The sequence below is a fragment of the Choloepus didactylus genome, chromosome 5 (assembly GCF_015220235.1).
Source record: "Choloepus didactylus isolate mChoDid1 chromosome 5, mChoDid1.pri, whole genome shotgun sequence".
Lineage (NCBI taxonomy): Eukaryota > Metazoa > Chordata > Mammalia > Pilosa > Megalonychidae > Choloepus > Choloepus didactylus.
In genome coordinates, this window is record NC_051311.1 from 109,607,018 (window position 1) to 109,625,767 (window position 18,750).

The following is an 18,750-nucleotide window of genomic DNA, read 5'->3' on the forward strand; positions in this document are numbered from 1 at the left end:
AAGGAACCCAAGGGAAATGTTTAACTTCCATTATTTTTTTATTCCTAAGCTAAGTCCTTAATCTATACCAGTTCAAACTCTGCAGGAATACCCTTCTGATTTTTAACCTTTAATAATGAATCCAAATAAACAACTTCCTTCAATCCACATGAAATTCCATAAACGCTAAAGAATAAGTCCGATATGTTCAAAAGGGGTACATATTACTGTTAATTTCCTGAAGTAAATAAAGTACTATATGACAAGACTCTAGTCTATCTCAAGGTGATGTAAAAAAAAATAAATTACATATTTTACCTTTTCTTTCTCAGTTGAATCCTTTGACTTCTTTTTCTTTTTTAAACTATCCTAAATAAAGAAACAAATGTATCAATTTTAAATATAAAGGAGAGAGCATTACAGAATAAAAACAAGAATACCAAAAGAGTAATTTGCTCTGTGGCTGAAAAAAGTTTACTCCAATACCGGCATTTTATTCTGAAAGTATAAGAGAAATAATGTGTTTTATGTCTATTTGCACATAAGGATATGAGGCTTCTTCATTTATCTGGCTGTGTATCAAATCTGTGTACATCTAAAATGAGAGATATTGTCTATACTACTCACATGGCTTATTTTAAAGTAGGGACTTTATGCATTGCATGTGTTTTTCTGTGGAGGTTACATGTTCTGGAGTTCTAATTGACACTGTGTTCAGACATCGACCAACCTGATTTCTCTACTCTCCTCATCAGGGAAGGCAAGAATTACTGCTTTTGAAATCCCTCAGTTCTAGCTATTCACCTCCCTGAGCTCAGTTTCCTTACTAATAAAATCAGGTAACAAATATCTACTTCTCAGGGTTGTTGAGAGAATTAAATGAATTAACATATCAAGTGCTTAGAACAGGTCCTAAAATATGGTAGGTTTCAATAAATGTATCACTATCATGAGGCTGAATCTTCTGCTTTAAAAGACAGAGAAAACCAACATTTATAGAGAGTAATTTCTGGACACCAGTCATTCTCTCTGAAAAAATCTCACTAGGGCAAGTAGACATCTGCCATAATAAAACCTAGGAAGTCAGTTTGGTCTCCTGAACTCTAACAGTATTTGTTAAAGTGTAATCCTGACACTCTACGTCAAAATCACGAAGGACATTTGTTAAAAATGAAGACTTCTGAGATTCATTAGCTCTACTAAATCAGAATCCCAGGAATTTATATATTCAATAAGAATCACATGTTTCTTATGACCACTAAAGTTTGAGAATTAACTGTGTCTGACAATCTGGGTAATAAAGAACAAATTTAAATATATTAGGAAGGGCACTTCTAACCAAATATTAGAAGATGTAGGTTCAACTTGCAATTCTAACAATAGCTATAAGAATTTTAAGCAAGAGTGTTTACTCGCTGAACTACATGTGAACTATTCTGTGAAGTACTTTTTGAAAAACGGGAAAAATAATGACTGCTGTGCTTATCTCAGAGGTGGAGGTCACATGTGAAAGTACTTGGAAAACTATGAAGTGTTACATGTAAGATATTTGTAAGTAAATCAGTTAAATGGGATAGAATAGCAATATAGAAAAAGCAGACAGAAAATATTTCTAAACTGAGAACAATCTAAGACAGGAAGAATTAAAAGAAAAACGCAATTAAATATTTGCTATCCAAAAAGTGGCAAATTTAAATAATTTTACCTTGCTGTCTGATTCAGTTTCTGACACGGAACTTTCTGAAGATCTATGTGAACGGTTCTTCTTTTTCTTTCTTCTTTTCCCTGGTTTCTTATCCTATATAAAACATTTTTACAAATACTTGCTTTCTGTTTCAAAAATAAATTTTATACATTTTAATAATAATTTCTGTTTCAAAAATAAATTTTATTAATTTTATTAATAATAAACCTTTTATCGATGACAAAACCTTAAGGACCATCCTGTAAATAGACGTGTAACTTTTTCCTTAAAAATTAGCACTTAAAATGCAATACATCATTTTGCTATTTTATAAAAACAGTCAAGTGGTTTGAGTTTAGTCAAATAGCATTTCAGATTTTCAAATCCATTTCCTCTACTGATATTTTTAAATGAACAAAACAAATTTAGAAACTAAGAACTTTTATATACCACTATTTAAATATAGTTATTTATTCAGATCAGTGTTGTCAGTAATGGATAACTGATCAAACAGTAAGTAAACAATTCTAATAGAGTTTTCATAATGGGTTTCCTTTTGACATTAAAAAAATTAGATCTATTATTTCATGAATCATTACAAGCACATCTTACCTCATCTTCAGAATCTGAAGAACTGCTGGAAGAATCAGAGCTTGATGAAGAAGAAGATGAATACTTGACCAAGCACAAAACAATTAAAGCTTGTGAGATGCAGGAATTTTTTCCTTTTACTAAGTCTCCCAAATACTTAGCAAAATATTTAAATACTAAATTGCAAAATGTCACACTCCCTCACAAAAAAAAAAAAAAAAAAAAGAAAAGAAATAATAAATCTTAGCAAATTAACAACATATGTGGCAAATGCTAGTCACTTTCCTCCTTTAACTGCAAAAGAGGTATTTCTAGATTACAAAAAGGTTAGCACTTTTCTATTGTATCACTGATAGAATGAAACCACCACCACAACTGAAGGACCTTCAGGCTCCTTGACTCATCTAGAGTCTAAGTTCCCTTCAGCATAAAAGCTAAATAAATTATTCTTACTTTTTTGGTAGGCTCTTAATCGTAACATTTAGAAAAATGGAAAACTTTTGCTCACCCTACCAGATTTCTTCTTTTCTTTTTTCTTTCTCTAAATGAAAACAAAAGTACAAGTCTAAATAAACTGAAGTGAGTTTTTAAATGTAGTATTTACTAACGGTAGTTACACAGAATTATTAGGAAAATCAAACTATGAGATTAAGAACTGCAATAAACCTACAAGTGATATTACCTGTCTTTTTTTGGCTGAGCTCTCACTCCCACTTAATAATTTCTCCCTGTGTTTTTCTAGTTCTTTCTTCCAGTTCTGCAAAAAAGATTATAAACACCATTAGGCGCTATCCATCCCTTCTGAAAACAATTACAGAACACCTAATATACAGTGACAGTCACTACTTCCTTCCCTCTGTATTTTAATACTTCTCACATACCTTCTATTGGAGCCCCAGTTACCTATGCCCTCCTGACACTCAAGCAAGGTTTAATCAAGAGTCTTTCCCTGGAAACTGCAAACTGAGCTCGAAAAAGAAAGCTTTGATTTTTTGGTTTGTTTTCCTTTTGGAATCAAAGCTCTAAAGACAATAATCTGGAGACGATGGGAGCTGTTCCCTTTGGACCATGTTCCACCACCTGCACCCCAGTCTACAGTAGCAGAGTTAGTGAAATACAGACAGAAGCAGAGAACTAAGAAATGGAGGGTCTCCTGATGGGGTATTACATCCCTGGTTGCAGTATGCTAAGCCCAGCATCATCCTGTCCTTCTCACCTTTTGATTCTGTGTGCCAGAAGAATTCCTATTTTTGCTTATACAAATTCAAGCTGATTTTCTGTCCTGTGCCCCTAAGACTCTGACTAATACAGTAACCTCAAGAAGGAAAGCCATTCTAGATAAAGTAGGTGACGGAAAAGGAGGAAAAGGAACAGTGGTGGCAACCACAAACAGAAAAGTTGAATGGGAAACTGCTGGGGCCAAGCATTCATACCCAGAAATTCCTTAAGTCATGGACCTTAACTTTTAAAAATTAGCAGGACACTTATTTTTTAAACTCATATCATTTTTCTTCTCAGGAATTCTTTTAGGAAAAGCTTAAGATTCAAAAATATAAAATAAAAACTGGTGGAAACAGGGCCTTCTGTGACACTGACAAACTATGAGACTCCTAAAAGTGTTGGCTTTGGGGGGAGGGGGCGGTGAGAAATAAAAACAAAATATATGAGAGTTCTACCCCCTCAAAATCAAATGGATCCTCCCTTAAAAAAATGGCACCCACAGCATCAACAATATAGTGAGAGAGGATATCTGTAAGACTCAAATGTAAAATTGATAACATGGGGAGAGAAAGGGGTATAATATTGTTAGACTTGGTAAACAGTTCAATGCTGTAAAAATCTATTCCCAGTTTATTAAAAAATTAAACATATAAAAATGATTTCATTTTCTCTTATTATAAGAGAAAAAGATCAGACTATTTTTTAAAAGGTACTATTAACAAACCTCATTCATTTTTTCTTCAAATTCAGCCAATGCCTTGGAACCTTTCTTTTTCTTTTCTAGTTGCTCTTTCACTTCTTCCCTTAAAAAACAGAACGTACACATTTTCAAGGAATTAAAATTAGAAATGGATGCTTTAAATTTAGTGCCAATAAAAAAATGCAATACAAAAATGCATGAACTGCAACATAATGCATTTTTTAACAGTGGGAAAATATTTTATTAAGTAAGACCACAAAAGCTTTATAAATGATATTTTCTTATTCTAGTAAACCTCCATTTCTGCGTTAATACATTTCAGATTTCTTTGTTCACTTTCATGTAAACCAGTGATCATTATCAAGCTCACCAGATAACACTAATCACTCCTATACATGGATCATAAAAGCTACTACACCTAACATCTGAGAATATACTGTACAACAGGCACGGTTTTAAATACATTTTCATTTAATCTTCACAACAGTCATGTGAGGAAAGGTAGTATTAATTAGCTCTATTCTACAGATAAAGGTTTGTAGAATGTAAAAAATTTGACCAAGGTTATTCTACTAGTAAGTAGTTCTAGTGTACTACCTATATTATAATATTCTTCATGTGATATGCAGAAAAGAGGTAATATAACAGGAATTATCCCTAGAAAGTCCCGCTTGTATGGTTGGCCTTTGAATGGCATCTGGGTACTTAGATTTTGGGAAAGTTCTCACCATTCCCTGGTAAGAGTAGCTCACTGTGCCTAAATGTTTGTATAAATAATAAGGCCTACTCTGACTACCTGATTTCCTCATGGGAGTCTGGAATTTTGGTACTTGCTAGGTAGAAGCTGCCTATGTGACAAGCTGCCAGTAAAAACAATGGGAACTGAGTCTGGCTGGTAACATCTCACATGTGTTGTCTTAACTTATTGCTGGGAGAATTAAGCTCATATTGTGTGACTCCACTGAGAGAGGACCCTTGAAGCTTGTGCCTGGCCTCCCTTGGATTTTGCCCCATGCACCTTTCCCCATTGCTGACTGTGCATGGTATCCTCTCACTGTAATAAATCTTAGCCATGAGTGTAACTACAAGCTGAGTCTTGTGAATGTTTCTAGCAAATTACTGAACTTGAGGGTCATCTTGGGGACCTCCAACACACATGTAATAACTTGCTTGAACATTTCCCCTTTAAAGATCATTCTCTCTCTCCAATTTTAAAGATAAATATACTTGGTTTGGGGATTATTCTCTGGTATATGGCAACAGTTAACAATAGCACTGATAAAAACTGTCAGAGGTGGGCAAGGCTTACTTCCTATCTACTCGAAGGAAAGATTCCCTATTATATATATAAGCACACCTGTCAACCATAGTGGCTCAGCTTTTAGAGGTACTTAGGATTCTGAAGCTGATAAATCTGAAGCATGTCCTCTGTCATTTCAGGAGTATGGTATTAATGAGGAAAGACATACTAAAATAATAATAAAGTCAAGTGCTATGAAGCTTTATTTAGGAAAGATCAGAGTCATTCAATGAGGACAAAAAAGGCCAGTCTAAAATAAAAATTTTACAATGGGGCATTCTAACGCATTGGAAAACAAGACCAAACATTATCCTTTCCAACACCTGGCTATACCTCAATGAAGAGCAAGACTATTCCAAACCCACCATTTTAAACAGTTTAGAACACTATCTGCAAGGTTAAGAACTCTCTTAGGGGATAGAGAAGAGACTGACATGAAAAAGTTATCTGTCATTGTTTTAGCTATATCGGGAGATGGATTCTCAAATGTTTGTTTTACAGTCCTGCATGTGTTTTATATATTCAAAAGAAAAAACACTCAAATATTACTTTAAAAATTACTTAATTTATCTAGCAATTGTTTGGCAATCAATAAAGTTTTAAAAGTAAGCCTTAGTAAGTCTATAAGAAGCTTAAAAATAGGTAAATTGGTTCACAAATACCAGGTAGGCCTTGGTCGATTCAGATAATCTTGTATCGTTGGCCCTGAAGACTGGATTGGACCCCTTGATCTGGCCATTGCTATTGGGTTCATATAGGCCTTGAGGAAAGAACAAAAATTAATTCCATTAACATAAGCACTAAAAAGGCAAGCATTCATCAAGCAATCTTTATTACAAATGCATACTATGTCCAAATAATCAAGAACAATCTAACTAATAATTCTTCATTACAAAAATTTAACTCACTAAGCTTCACAAGTTTAGGAGGTAAGAAATACCACTATATCATAGAAACTGTGCTTCTACCAAGGATTTGATGGAAATAGTAATGATATCTTACTTCTGGAGAGCATCCTTTATAAAGTACCTTCTCATAAAGGCCAATGACCCCATGAGGTTGATAACACTGTGCTCATTGGCAAATGAAGGAACACAGTTCCAAAGAAGTTCAAAATGATCTAACTCTAAATTTATTGCTTATTCAACTGTCTTTTTCAATTCCAGGAAATACTCTGCCATGCTGTTGGCAATTTTATCTGCAAATTGTCAAAACATTAATAATTAAATTATGCTCTCTACACTGTATTTAGTACAGCAGAAAACACTACATTTTAGAAATTTCTTTCAAAGGCTTCTTTGTTGATGATAGTGTCTAGCAAAGAGATGTTCTATTAAAATTCACTTTGCTAAAGATATAAAATCTGGTCTTTAATTCAGTTCAGCCTCTTGATCTCATATCTGGTTTTCTCAAATTTAAGTCAACAAATATTTTCAAAAACACAGCTACTTTTTAAACATCAATGGTTCTGGTTGAAAATGACTGTTATTAAGGTTAATCTTATATTTAAAAATACATATAAATGTATATAAATGCATATATTACATTTTAATTTAACAAAATCTGTAAAAATGACCATTTCCCACTTTCATGACAAATATGTTATATACTTTCAGATTTCTCTGGCAAAATAAACAATATAAAGCTACTGAGAACTGTTTTCATTCAACTGGGTCTTGCCTAATTACTTACAATGAGAAAGACAAACTTTTAACATACTTTTTCTACAGGCGGAAATAAATGCTCGAGTCCCTAGTGTCCAGGATGTTTATAGAATCAAGGTTAGATGTGGTTATCAATGCAATGCTAAAACAGAGGCATATATACATTTGTATATAGACTGTTATGCCCTCAAATATTTCATTCAACTGCCTTTGCTGAGAATCTCAATCAGTTCGTGTGGAAATATGACGTTAATCAAGGGAGGCTGCAGATAGAGGAGTTGTCAGTCCCACTAACTACACTACTGATAATCCTAATAACGAGAAACAAGCACAACATGCAAGCTAAGTTCCTCATTTGTAAAACAAGAGTATTATTCATGTTACCTTCTGATTTCTTTGGTAATTTCATGTCACAATTTTAGCAGTACCTAATGTAAAATATTTTAAGTTAAAAATTGCAAAAATTATTTATTTCCAAATAATGTAAATATACACAAGGATGTTCATGACTAAATTAGTAAAATAGTGAAAAACCAAGAACACCCAAATAACCATCAACCTAGAATTCATTAAATACATTAAAGTGCATGCCCCAAATGAAATACCATGTAGTCATTTAAAACAATGAAATAAGTCTATAGTTACTAATATGGATAGATGTACAGGATTTGTCAAGTAAAAAACAAAAACAAATTGCAAAAAAACTTAGAGAAAACATTATAATAAATAACAATTTTTAGAAATCTAGATGTGCACTAAAATGTGAAAGACATCCTCTTTCATCATTTCATACACCAAAGAAAAAAATTTTTAGATGAGTACTCATTACTACTGGGAAAAACCAAATAACTGCACAAACATTATAATAATATTAATAATAACCAAAATGAGAAAAACTCAACCACAATTCTGCCACTCCATCTCAAGAGAGTGGAATTATCCTCATGTTAAAAAAAAAACAAACCAAAAAAGACTACAGTGGAAATTTTTCATTCCAATTAAAAAAAAATTATAAATAAAACATTTATCATGTTTCTACAGTCTTCAACTTTTCTACCACATATCTTAAAAGTATATTAACATCTTTATGTCTTAATGTTTACTGTCAAACTGCTTTTCCAAAGTATATGCCAACTTACTGCTTACTTTTAAGAGGAAAATAAAATAGTAAAGCAGTATATTCTCATTCTAGGACTATTAATGATAGGCAATTTATGATACAAATACCTGAGCTACGGTTGTAGCTTCCTTTCAAGTATTTGAGAAAAACATTACCCTCAGTCTGCTTAATTAAGTACACTCCAATATCTCCATTATTTATTTCAATTCTAATAGCAGTATCTGTTAACTGAATTGTGACATGTTAGGCTCCACATAAAACAATTGACAGTTTGTGCTTTTAATAAGCAACAATGCTTCTTTTTACTAGGCACAGCAAAAGTAAGGCTTTTCCACTTTATTATGCATCAGTGCAAAAAGTAATGCTCCTAACATTAAAAGGTCAGGTGATTAGGCATTAGTTAAAATACAGAAATTGTGCAACTTCTCGAAACATCTCACTGTGACAAATGTGTTAAGAACTGTGACCATATAAATCAATTCCTCTACATTCGTATGTAGCCAGAATTGTCTGTGGCTCCAAACTGCTGCATGAAATTGGGTAACAGAAAATGGATTGTGTTTGAAACTAAGAATGGCAAATTGGGCCCTGGGGATTATATGTGGGCAGGTACGAAAAGAGCAATGAAGTGAAACTCTTAAGGACATGATGTGCAGAATTTCATTTGTTACTTTACCTATTTTTAACTAGAGGATGCATCTGTTTTAGAGAGCACAGTGTAACAGAAAAGATCATGAAGGAAACTTCTGGAAAACAATGTAACAGAGGTTGGCAACCATGAATTTAAGTGTCTTTTACAAATCCTGAGAATTAAAACATTCAGTTTAAAAAACTGTTCAACGGGAAATATAATTTTTTTCTTTTTTTTTTTTTTTTTGGTAAAGCTATTCTATCATCTTTAAAACTACCTAAGAAAGAATAATAATTGTTTTGGGCACAATTCTGAAAAATGCCAATATATTCTGAGGCAAACATCCATTTTATTACTAAATATCAAGAGGTGTAATGTGTACTGTCAGATAACCCAAGTTTTGGTCCCAGTTTTAACAATTCCATCAGGAATTCTTTTGCATGGAGACTGAATTAGATGATCTTTGTCTTCCACCTCTTTATTTCATGTTTTTCATTCCCGCTACCTTTGAAGTAGAAACAAAATGTTACCAGAACACTCTGTGCTAAGGCAGCATACCCAAAGTAATAAGTAGATTTCAGAGTTCTTATCAAAATGTTCTGGAAAATGAAGCTAATTTTTTAAGTTTTACAAATGCTTTAAAGGGATGCATAAACCAATACTTTTCCCATTAAAACAAAACATTTTAGGCCTCCTAATGAAACTACATCCAAAGTTAGGTGATTTTTAAACATTCAAGGCCAAGGACATCTATCTGCAGCCGGGAAAGGGGGAGAAAAGAACATTCTTCAACTTTGTAATCAAGGCTTGCTCACAAGGTGGTTCCTTGACATTTTCAAACATGAAGACATGCAAGATTAAAACAAACCTTTTAAGATGGAAAATGTCATCATTTCATAATAATACAGCTCTTTTAACACACATACACAAAAAATCACTGAATAAAGAAGCTAGTTTATTCTATTTAGTACATTGCTTTTAACTGCTTTTATTTTACTTATCTTTAAGTAAGTAAAACCGTCATAAATAAGCTCAGAAGCTGTAAGGCTGAAACCTACTTCTTATGTTTACCGACTATCCAGTATGATTCATAACCTGGGCTTTCCAAACCAACCACCCGCCTCTCCCCAGCGATCTCTGCTTCTGGAATGCCTTCTTTCTATCTCCACCTGTCAAAAGAACCATCTTTTTTGAATCCTCTCAGAACTTCGACTCTCTAACCAGGTCCCATCTCTTACTCTTTTTGCTATTAGTTATTTACGTTGTCTCTTTTATCTGATTTACTATAATAATAACTTTCATGCCAAGCAGTCGCCTGGACAACTTGCCTTATGTGTTCTCAACTATTCTCGAAGATTGTGTAAAACACTGATCCTTTTTTACATATAAACTGAAACTCAAAGAAAAACAGCAACTTGTCCTAGGCCACCCAACTCCCAAGGAACTACAACTGACATTCCAGTCTGTGCCTAACTGCAAAGACAACTATTTTTACTTCCTTCCTTCACAGGACCTATCAGGTGCCAGGCAGAGCTGCATGCTGTGGATGCAAAACCAGATATTATGATCACGGTTCTGGAGAATGTTGGAGGTCGGGTGACGCTAGAACTGGGGACGTTGCAGGCCCCGGGTGCAGGGCCGTATTCCGAGGACTCCAGGTCGCCGCGGGGCGCTGCGCAAAGCGTCTCCAACCCACCTGCGTGTGCATAAGAGGCACGGAGCGGGGATGGGCGATCCCGCGGCGCGAACGTGTCCTGGCACCTCCCTGGGCCTCAGACTTTGTAATAACATACCGAGGGGACAGATTTTCTCCAAGCCCCTACGGCTCTAAAAATTGCGCACTGCCGTCCTGGGTGCGGCGGGAAGGGAGCCAAGGTGCAGCGCTAGAGGCATCGGTGGGATGCGAACAGAGACGGGAGCACGAAGCCGCCAACTGCGCGAGCGGCGCACGCGCGTCCGGAGCCTGCGGTGGGAGGGTGTCGAGTCTCCCAGCCCGAGGTCGGAGCGGCCGCCGGTCCTCAGGAAGGGAAACGGGTCCCACTCTCCTGCCGTTGGGCCCCGCGTCGCCCCACTGGTTTCCCCACTGGGTGCTTACCACTCGATTGTCCCGTTTCCCCATGGTGCCCGACGGCTAGCGGAGTGCACAGTCAGAAGCCAAGAGAGACCAGGCCCGAGAGCTGGCCGAAGCAGGCCCACCGCAGATCCTTCTGTGCCTCCCCAACCCGTCCGGAGAGCGGCGCCGCGCGGACCAGGGCGGCTGCGCCCGGCCACAACGCCCCCTGCCGCCTTGGAGGACAGGTGGCGTTGGTGATCACCCGAAGTTTCCAAGGGTCGCGCGGGAATTTGTTCTTTATCACCCCTCGGAAATCAGGCAGACACTGTTGTTCTGTACTTCCCTCAGCCTCATCAAGGCAACTCACTTCTGTTTGAACTTTGATCATTTCGCTTTCTTCCTTTCTTGATCCACTGAAGTACTCATTGTAGGGGATACAAATATTTATTCCAACATCTGTATAGCTTGGCTTTGTGCACATGCTGGGGAAAAAGTGAGGATCAGAGCAGACGTGGTCCCTCACAGAATCCATCAGCTGGTGAGGGAGAAAGTCAGACTGCCATAGATGTAGCTAATGAAATCTGCCTTTAGTTCAGTTCCATTCATCCATCACCCATGCATTCATTTCATGGATATTTATTGAACATCTGCTTTATGCAAGCCACTTGCTGGGAAACTGGAAACTGAGCTGGGATAGAATACAGAGATGATTAAGACACAATCCCCCCAGCCCCACCCCAACAAAAGACTCAATCCCTACCCTTAAAGGGCCTGTTTATAAACTGGTAGGTGAGATGAACATACACAGGGCCAATTCTATTGCATGGCATGGCATCCTTTTGCCAAAGGAGGTAATCTGGGCTCCAGAAAAGAATAAATCATATGTATTATGCACTTATAGAACTGGGCCCTTATTAGCACAATATCATTAGAAAGTAATTGAAAATCAATTTGGATCTTTTCTGGACTCATGGAAAATGACAAAAGGGAGCTTACACTGATTACATACAAGAAAATCCCTTAAAATTATCTTTCCCAATCTGTCTCCCTCTCTCATTTTCTGATACTGCATTGCAAAACAGATGCTCCAAAATACCATTTTATCTCTCAAAACTTTCCCAAACTCTTAAATGCAGCCCTTTGGTGCTTACTAATTCTTGAGTACACTTTTCAATGTAAATCAGGTGTCCAGACTCTCATTTCTTCTCCTACCCCATTATCAATTTTTTAAACCAGGGACTTTCTGACCAAAGACAGGCATATCTATATGAAGAGGAGGAAAGAAAATCTTTAAATATTCTGTTATGTTTTTTTCTTGGCACATTTATAGTGTTTTTAATGTTCCTGGCACTTTACAGATGTTTCTAACACCCTGTTCTGGTTTGCTAATGCTGCTGTTATGCAAAACACCAGAAATGGATTGGCTTTTATAAAGGGAATTTATTGAGGTACAAAGTTACAGTCCTAAGGCCATAAAAGTGTCCACGCTAAGGCATCAACAAGAGGATACCTTCACTGAAGAATCGTCGATGGCATCTGGAACACGTCTGTCAGCTGGGAAGGCACGTGGCTGGTGTCTATGCTTCTCTAGGACAAACTCTGGGTTTCATCTCTTAGCTTAGCATCTCCAAACATCCTTCTGCCCACAACTCCAAGCATCTCTAAGCATCAGCAAGTGTCTAAGTCTGTATCAACTCTTGGCTTCTCTCCAAAATGTCTCTCTCATCTTCTGTGAGGGCATTTTGTCCTCTCTTAGCTTCTCCAGAGCAAACTCTGGGCTAGCATCTCGAAGAGTCAGCAAATGTCTGGGCCTGGAGCTCTTTTAAAGGACTCCAGTAAACTAATCAAGACCCACCATAAGTGGGCAGAGCCAAATCTCCATGAAATATTCAATCAAGAGGTCACACCCTAGTCAGAAAGATTAATCAATCTGCCCCCACAAGATTGCATTAAAGAATATGGCTTTTTCTGGGGCACATAATATATACAAACCAGCACACACCCCCATCATGATAAGCATTATAATACTAACCATTATAACATCTGTGGGAGATCATAATTGTTTTTTCTCTTTAGTGCTGCTTATCTTTCCCTTCCTTATCCTTTCACTGGTTTTACAAAATACAGAGATTTTCCAAATGTAATAATTCTGTGAGTCAACAGAAAGGTTTGTGTTCTCTTTAGAGGTCACCCCAAAGAAACTGAAGTTTTCTATGGTAGTGTATACAGCCTCTCCTGGATGAAGCATGGACCCCAGGGGAGGACAGAGAAACAGGAAAATGACTGAGAAGACTGTGGGATAATGAAGAATGAATCCAGAGCCATTGTGAGCTCATGAGTGGACCTGGTAAACACTAGATCAAGCCTGGCATTCCCAGGATATGTGTCACAGTGACTCAACGGGAAGAGTAAAGAAGTGTTTTGCACATCCTCTCTACATGTCTGATCTGCTAATAAACATACTTTTCTTCTAGCAATGGACCTACACACCTTCCCAAAGGTTCTAGGCATAACCAAGGTATTACATTCCATTTTTCCGATGAGAAAACTGAGGCTAAGAGAAACCAAAGAAATTATCTCCAGATCCCATTGCAAGAAAGCTGAGAAGCTGGGGTTTCAAAAGTAGGTGTGGGTTAATACCAAACTGTGAATCCTGAAACTTTTACCTAGCACACATGGAAAATCTACAGCAAACTTAAATACTAATCTGTAATATCTAACTGGATTAGTTGCATTCATTGCAATATTGTGCTTCTTTATCTCAGAAGATAGGCAACTAGCAAAAATACAAATCTTTTGCATTTCCCCACCCCAATATTACACTGTAAAACATGTAACCCATGTTGTGAAAGCTATGTTACTGGTCATCAGATTATAATGATGTGCAACTTATAATACAAGCGTTAACTAGTCATTATCATTTGTAAAGCAAGATGTACCATGCAGAAGTCTTCGTTTTTATAGCATACTACATTAAAACAAGTTAAATCACACACACACACACATGCACACACAACACACGCACACACAAAGTAGGTGTGACTAACTTGAAATCATGTGCTTTTCTAATGACATCACAATTGCCTTTGGGGGAGGGGTTTGAGACATGGCATTACAGGTAGACTGTGAAGATGGGCAGACTTTCCATGGAGTTGCTGAGAGAGAAGGGCATACCAAACAGAGGGAATTGCCCAAGTGAAAAAAAGGAACTCATTCAGGTGTGATAGCATAGATCAAAGGTAGCAGAGAAGAATAAGGCTGGAAAAGTATGTTGGAGCTAGAAGCAAAGGGCCGTGAATACAAAGGACAAACTTAAATACTAATCTGTAATATCTAACTGGATTAGTTGGATTCATTGCAATATTGTTGCAATATTGTGTGGAATGTAATACCTTGGTTATGCCTAGAACATTTGGGAAGGTGTGTAGGTCCATTGCTAGGAGAAAAGTATGTTTATTAGCAGATCAGACATGTAGAGAGGATGTGCAAAACACAATATTGCAACATTTTCTTCTGCAAAAAATCTTTTTGAATAAGGAGCAACATGAGCATTGCTAAGGAACAATTGTGGTGTTTTTTTTTTTTTTTAACGAATATCATCTTTATGGAATACATACTTAAAGTGTGACAAAGTTATGTATTCTGAACTCTTTTTTTAAAATCTTATTTTTTATTGTACAATTGTGGTTTTAATTTGCAGTTCCCTAACGACTACTGTGGTTAAACATCTCTAAAGAACCTAAGTCAAAGGGCTTATGAGTATTGATAATTCACTGGGGAAGGGACTTAAAACTTGAATGACATTCAAAGTTTATAAGTCAAATGACATCTTTAAGATTAAGTACACTTAGAAGACCTTGGGTCTATATCCAAATTTAATAATATAGTTAAATTTCATGCATTTTTCATTGTTCTTACATGTGTATTTGAGAATTTCAATCACGGGGAGAGACACAGAAACAAAATCCACAAACCCAAGCATCTGGTATTTGGATGAACATATCTCTAGAGTAGAGATGAAAGCATCGAGCTTTCAAGTTTAAAGACAAAAGCCTTTGTGATCATCCAACTATATTAACTGAAAGAGCAAAACACAGGAAACAAATTAAAAATCCATCAGAAGGGAACTGGTTAAATAAAGTGTGGTGCATATATATGCAATGACAAACTATGCAGGTGTTTAAAGAGTGATGTAGAGCTCTGCGTGTTAACATGGAGATATAGCCACTATGCATTATTAAGAGAAAGTAAAAATTATAGCACAGTATATAGAGTATGATAGCATGGGAAGAAACGAGAGGATATATTAAGCTATATGAAATTACTGGCATTCAGCAATTTTTTAACCTATAAGAATGATAACTTCATATGGTGTTTCAACTTATTAGAAATATATGCCTGCATATGTCCAGCAAACTTCTGAAAAGTTTACACAATAAACCTCTACTGTTGGTTACTTCAGGGAAGAGTATTAGTGAGATAAAAGAGTGGGGATAGGAATTTTTATTCCCATCTTTCCCCTTATATTCTTTTTTTTTATTGTGAACTTTAATATTTATACATCACAGTGATAACTTTCAATGTACAATTTCACAAATAGTTAGAGAGCAAATCTCAAAGAATGTCATGGGTCACAGTTCCACAACTTCAGCCATTTCCATTATTGTAAAATATAACATACATACAGAAAGGTGTCATCTCTCAATGTACTGCTCAACAGCAGTCATATAGGTAATTTCAAAAATTTCAGTTCTTTCCACAACTGAAATTCCACAATTTTAGTTCTTTCCTTATTATGCAATACAAGGTATATACAGAAAGAGGAAGACCTTCAAGGCACAATTCAACGAGCAGCTAAAGAGCAAATCCCAAGGGATGCTATAGGCTACAGTTCCACCATGTCATTTACCTCCTTCCAGCCATTGCAACACACCAGCATTCAAAAAAAAAAATATATATATATATATAATTATATCAGATTTCAGTATTCATACACCTTTGTTCAATCTTGCGTGTTGCTACTCTCCTCTTATATTCTGATTTATTTTATTTTATGAAAGACTGATCATGTAATTAACTCCCTTTTCTCTGACTTCCACACTCACCATGTAACTTCTGGATATATTTTTGCCTAAAATGAGAGAAAATGACCAGTAAACATGAAAATCTTGTGCTCTTGAAAGTAATATTTCTCACTGTAAAACAATATACATAGCACTTATTAAAAGAATTTGAATCATGGAAACCAAACAGCCATTCACTTTAATTTTCCTTTTTGTAAACCCCAGGTTGAGTTCTATTAATGGATGAATACAGTGGAAATTACCAAGTAAAGTGAGTCAGAAAGGAAAATTCCTGATGTTCATAAGAGCTTAAACTGAATCAATGGGTTATAGTTTCACTATAATTTTCCTCTTTTTAAATCCCCATTGAGGTGACTCATAAACTATAAAATTTATTGGCCAACTATTTCAGGTTGACTTTTGTTAGCATTGAAAGAGAACACCTTTAATTTTTTTTTAATAATTAGCTTTATGGAGGTATAGTTTACAAGCAATAAAATTCAGCGGTTAAAAGTATACAGTTTGGTGAGCTTTGACAAATGTATATAGTCATGTAACCTACATCACAATCAAGATACAGAACATTTTCATCCCTCTAAGAAGTTCCCTCATGCTTTTTTGCAGAAAACACTATGTTTTCTGTCATTATAATTTTGCCTTTTCTAGAATTTCATATAAATGGAATCAAACAATAGCTACCCTTTTGTGTTTGACTTCAACTCAGCCTAATGCTTTTGAGATTCACCCATGTTGTTGCACGTATCAATAGTTGTTCCTTTTTATTGCTAGATAAACTGCAATTTGTTTAAGTATTCACTTTTTCTTAAAAACTTTTCATTGTAATTATATATATATAAAACTCTAAAGTTCATATTTTAATTACTTTCAAGTGTACAATTCAGTGGTTTTAATTACATTCACAATATTGTGCTACCATCACCAAATCTATCACCCCTAACTTTTTCATCACCTCACACAGAAAATCTGCATGTTTCTCCATTCCACTCACCCTCCCCCCCGCTTTGGGTCCTGGTAACCTGTACTGTACTGTTTCTATGAATCTGCTTATTCTAGGTATACCCTATAAGGGAGATCATACAGCATTTGTCCTACTGTGTCTGGCTTATTTTATTTAACATGATGTTATCAAGGTTATTCCATCTTGTTGCATATATCAGAACTTCACTCCCTTTTACAGTTGAATATTAACCTTTTGTATCTATTTACCACATTTTGTTTATGCAATCATCGTAAATAGATACGTGGGTTGCTTCCATATTTCAACAATTGTGAAAAATGCTGCTATGAACATGGGTGTGCGAAAACCTATTTGACCCGTTTCAATTCTTTTGAGTATATAGCTAGAAGTGGGATTGCTGGGTTATATGGTAATTCTATATTTCTCTGTCAAAGTTCAACTCTACCTCTTGTGTTCTTGATTCCCACCTCTCCCCGCTTCTCCAGAACTTTGCTCCTGCTCTTATTCATTCTCTCTTTTGCCCTCAATCCCTCTGTCTTTTCAACAGATTATCCTCTTCAAGCTGTAACTCCACTGCTCTGGTCTGCTTCATGGCTAGGCTTCTCAGATAGGTTGTCTCTATTTCTTTAATTCCAGGGCAGGTAAAGCAGTCTGCCTGTGTTTCACACAGTCATGCAGGGTCCCTAGATCCTATCATTATGTTTTTCTCTCAAGAGTGTTGTCCTTTTCTGCATGGTTAAATCTGGATCCCAGGCATGTTTACATCTCAGATCATGGGAAGGGGAAGTGGGGGTGCAGGGCAGGGAGTACACTTGCAATAGATGAAGGACCAGGCCAGAAGTGGGAGTCCAGTCTGGGTGATGGGCTGCTTTGATCCCTACTGTTATGTGAGGGAGGGAGAAGAAAACTTCTTTGTTCTTTAAGTGAACGCAACTTTAGTCTCTTTTCATAGCCTTTCATACAAAATAATAAAATATCTAAATGTGTACTGACAATTCTATATGAATGTTTAATACATGAATGCCCAATGCTTATTGTGTCCATAAAGGAACACTTGATCACACTTTTCCAAACTCCTCCCTATTTAGGAAAAGGCTCCACCATCCATCCATACACTCATTCTGGTCTCCTTTCTATCACATACCCTAGATCAATCCATCACCAATACTTGTTAGTTTTACTCTCCAAATTCATTTCAAATCCATTCACTGCCACCACTCTAAGTTGAGCCCCCATCATCCTTCACCCAGACTCCGTCAGTAATTTCCTCACCAGTCCCTCTAAAAATGTAGACCTTATGATGTGATTCCTATTCTTAAATGCCTTAAAATTCCAATTTCTTATTCTGACCTATCGAGCCCTCTCTTCTCTGGCTCTATCCACCTTCCTAACCTCATCTGCCATCACTGTTGTTCCCTCATTCACTATGCTCCGGGCATACTGGCCTCCTTTCTGTTCCTACTTCAAACCAGGCCTTTCACATCTTTTGGTCTTTCAGTTGCTCTCCCTTGCTGCCTCAACTCAAAGCTTTCCTTAGAACCTTTTATGATTACCATATTTCAAGCACTTTCCATCTTATTACCTGTTTATTTCCATCATAGCACTTGTAAGGTAATTATCTCATGCACATACTTGTTTATTGTCTATCTCCCACACTAAAGTGTTAGCTCTAGGAGAGCAAGCACCTTGTTTGTCTTGCTTAATTTCTGTATCTCTGGGGTCTAGTGGTGCCTGGAACAGAGTAGAGGATCAAATAAATGTTGAA

The 18,750-nt window shown here is 36.3% G+C and overlaps 1 protein-coding gene across 2 annotated transcripts in view; it reads right to left on the reverse strand.

The window, feature by feature from the left end:
* The window catches only part of FAM133B (family with sequence similarity 133 member B), a 30,478-nt gene extending 19,360 nt beyond the window's left edge, over positions 1-11,118 (reverse strand). The window contains exons 1-8 of one of the 2 annotated variants that reach the window (XM_037836664.1): positions 10,986-11,118; positions 6,138-6,235; positions 4,200-4,278; positions 2,937-3,011; positions 2,763-2,795; positions 2,276-2,338; positions 1,685-1,777; positions 298-348 (exon numbers count right to left, since the gene is read on the reverse strand). In XM_037836664.1, the coding sequence (XP_037692592.1) occupies positions 298-348; positions 1,685-1,777; positions 2,276-2,338; positions 2,763-2,795; positions 2,937-3,011; positions 4,200-4,278; positions 6,138-6,235; positions 10,986-11,009 (516 nt within the window). In that variant the 5' untranslated portion in view covers positions 11,010-11,118. The other variant, XM_037836665.1, reaches the window with a different exon arrangement.
* Between the last annotated feature and the right edge of the window lie 7,632 nt (positions 11,119-18,750).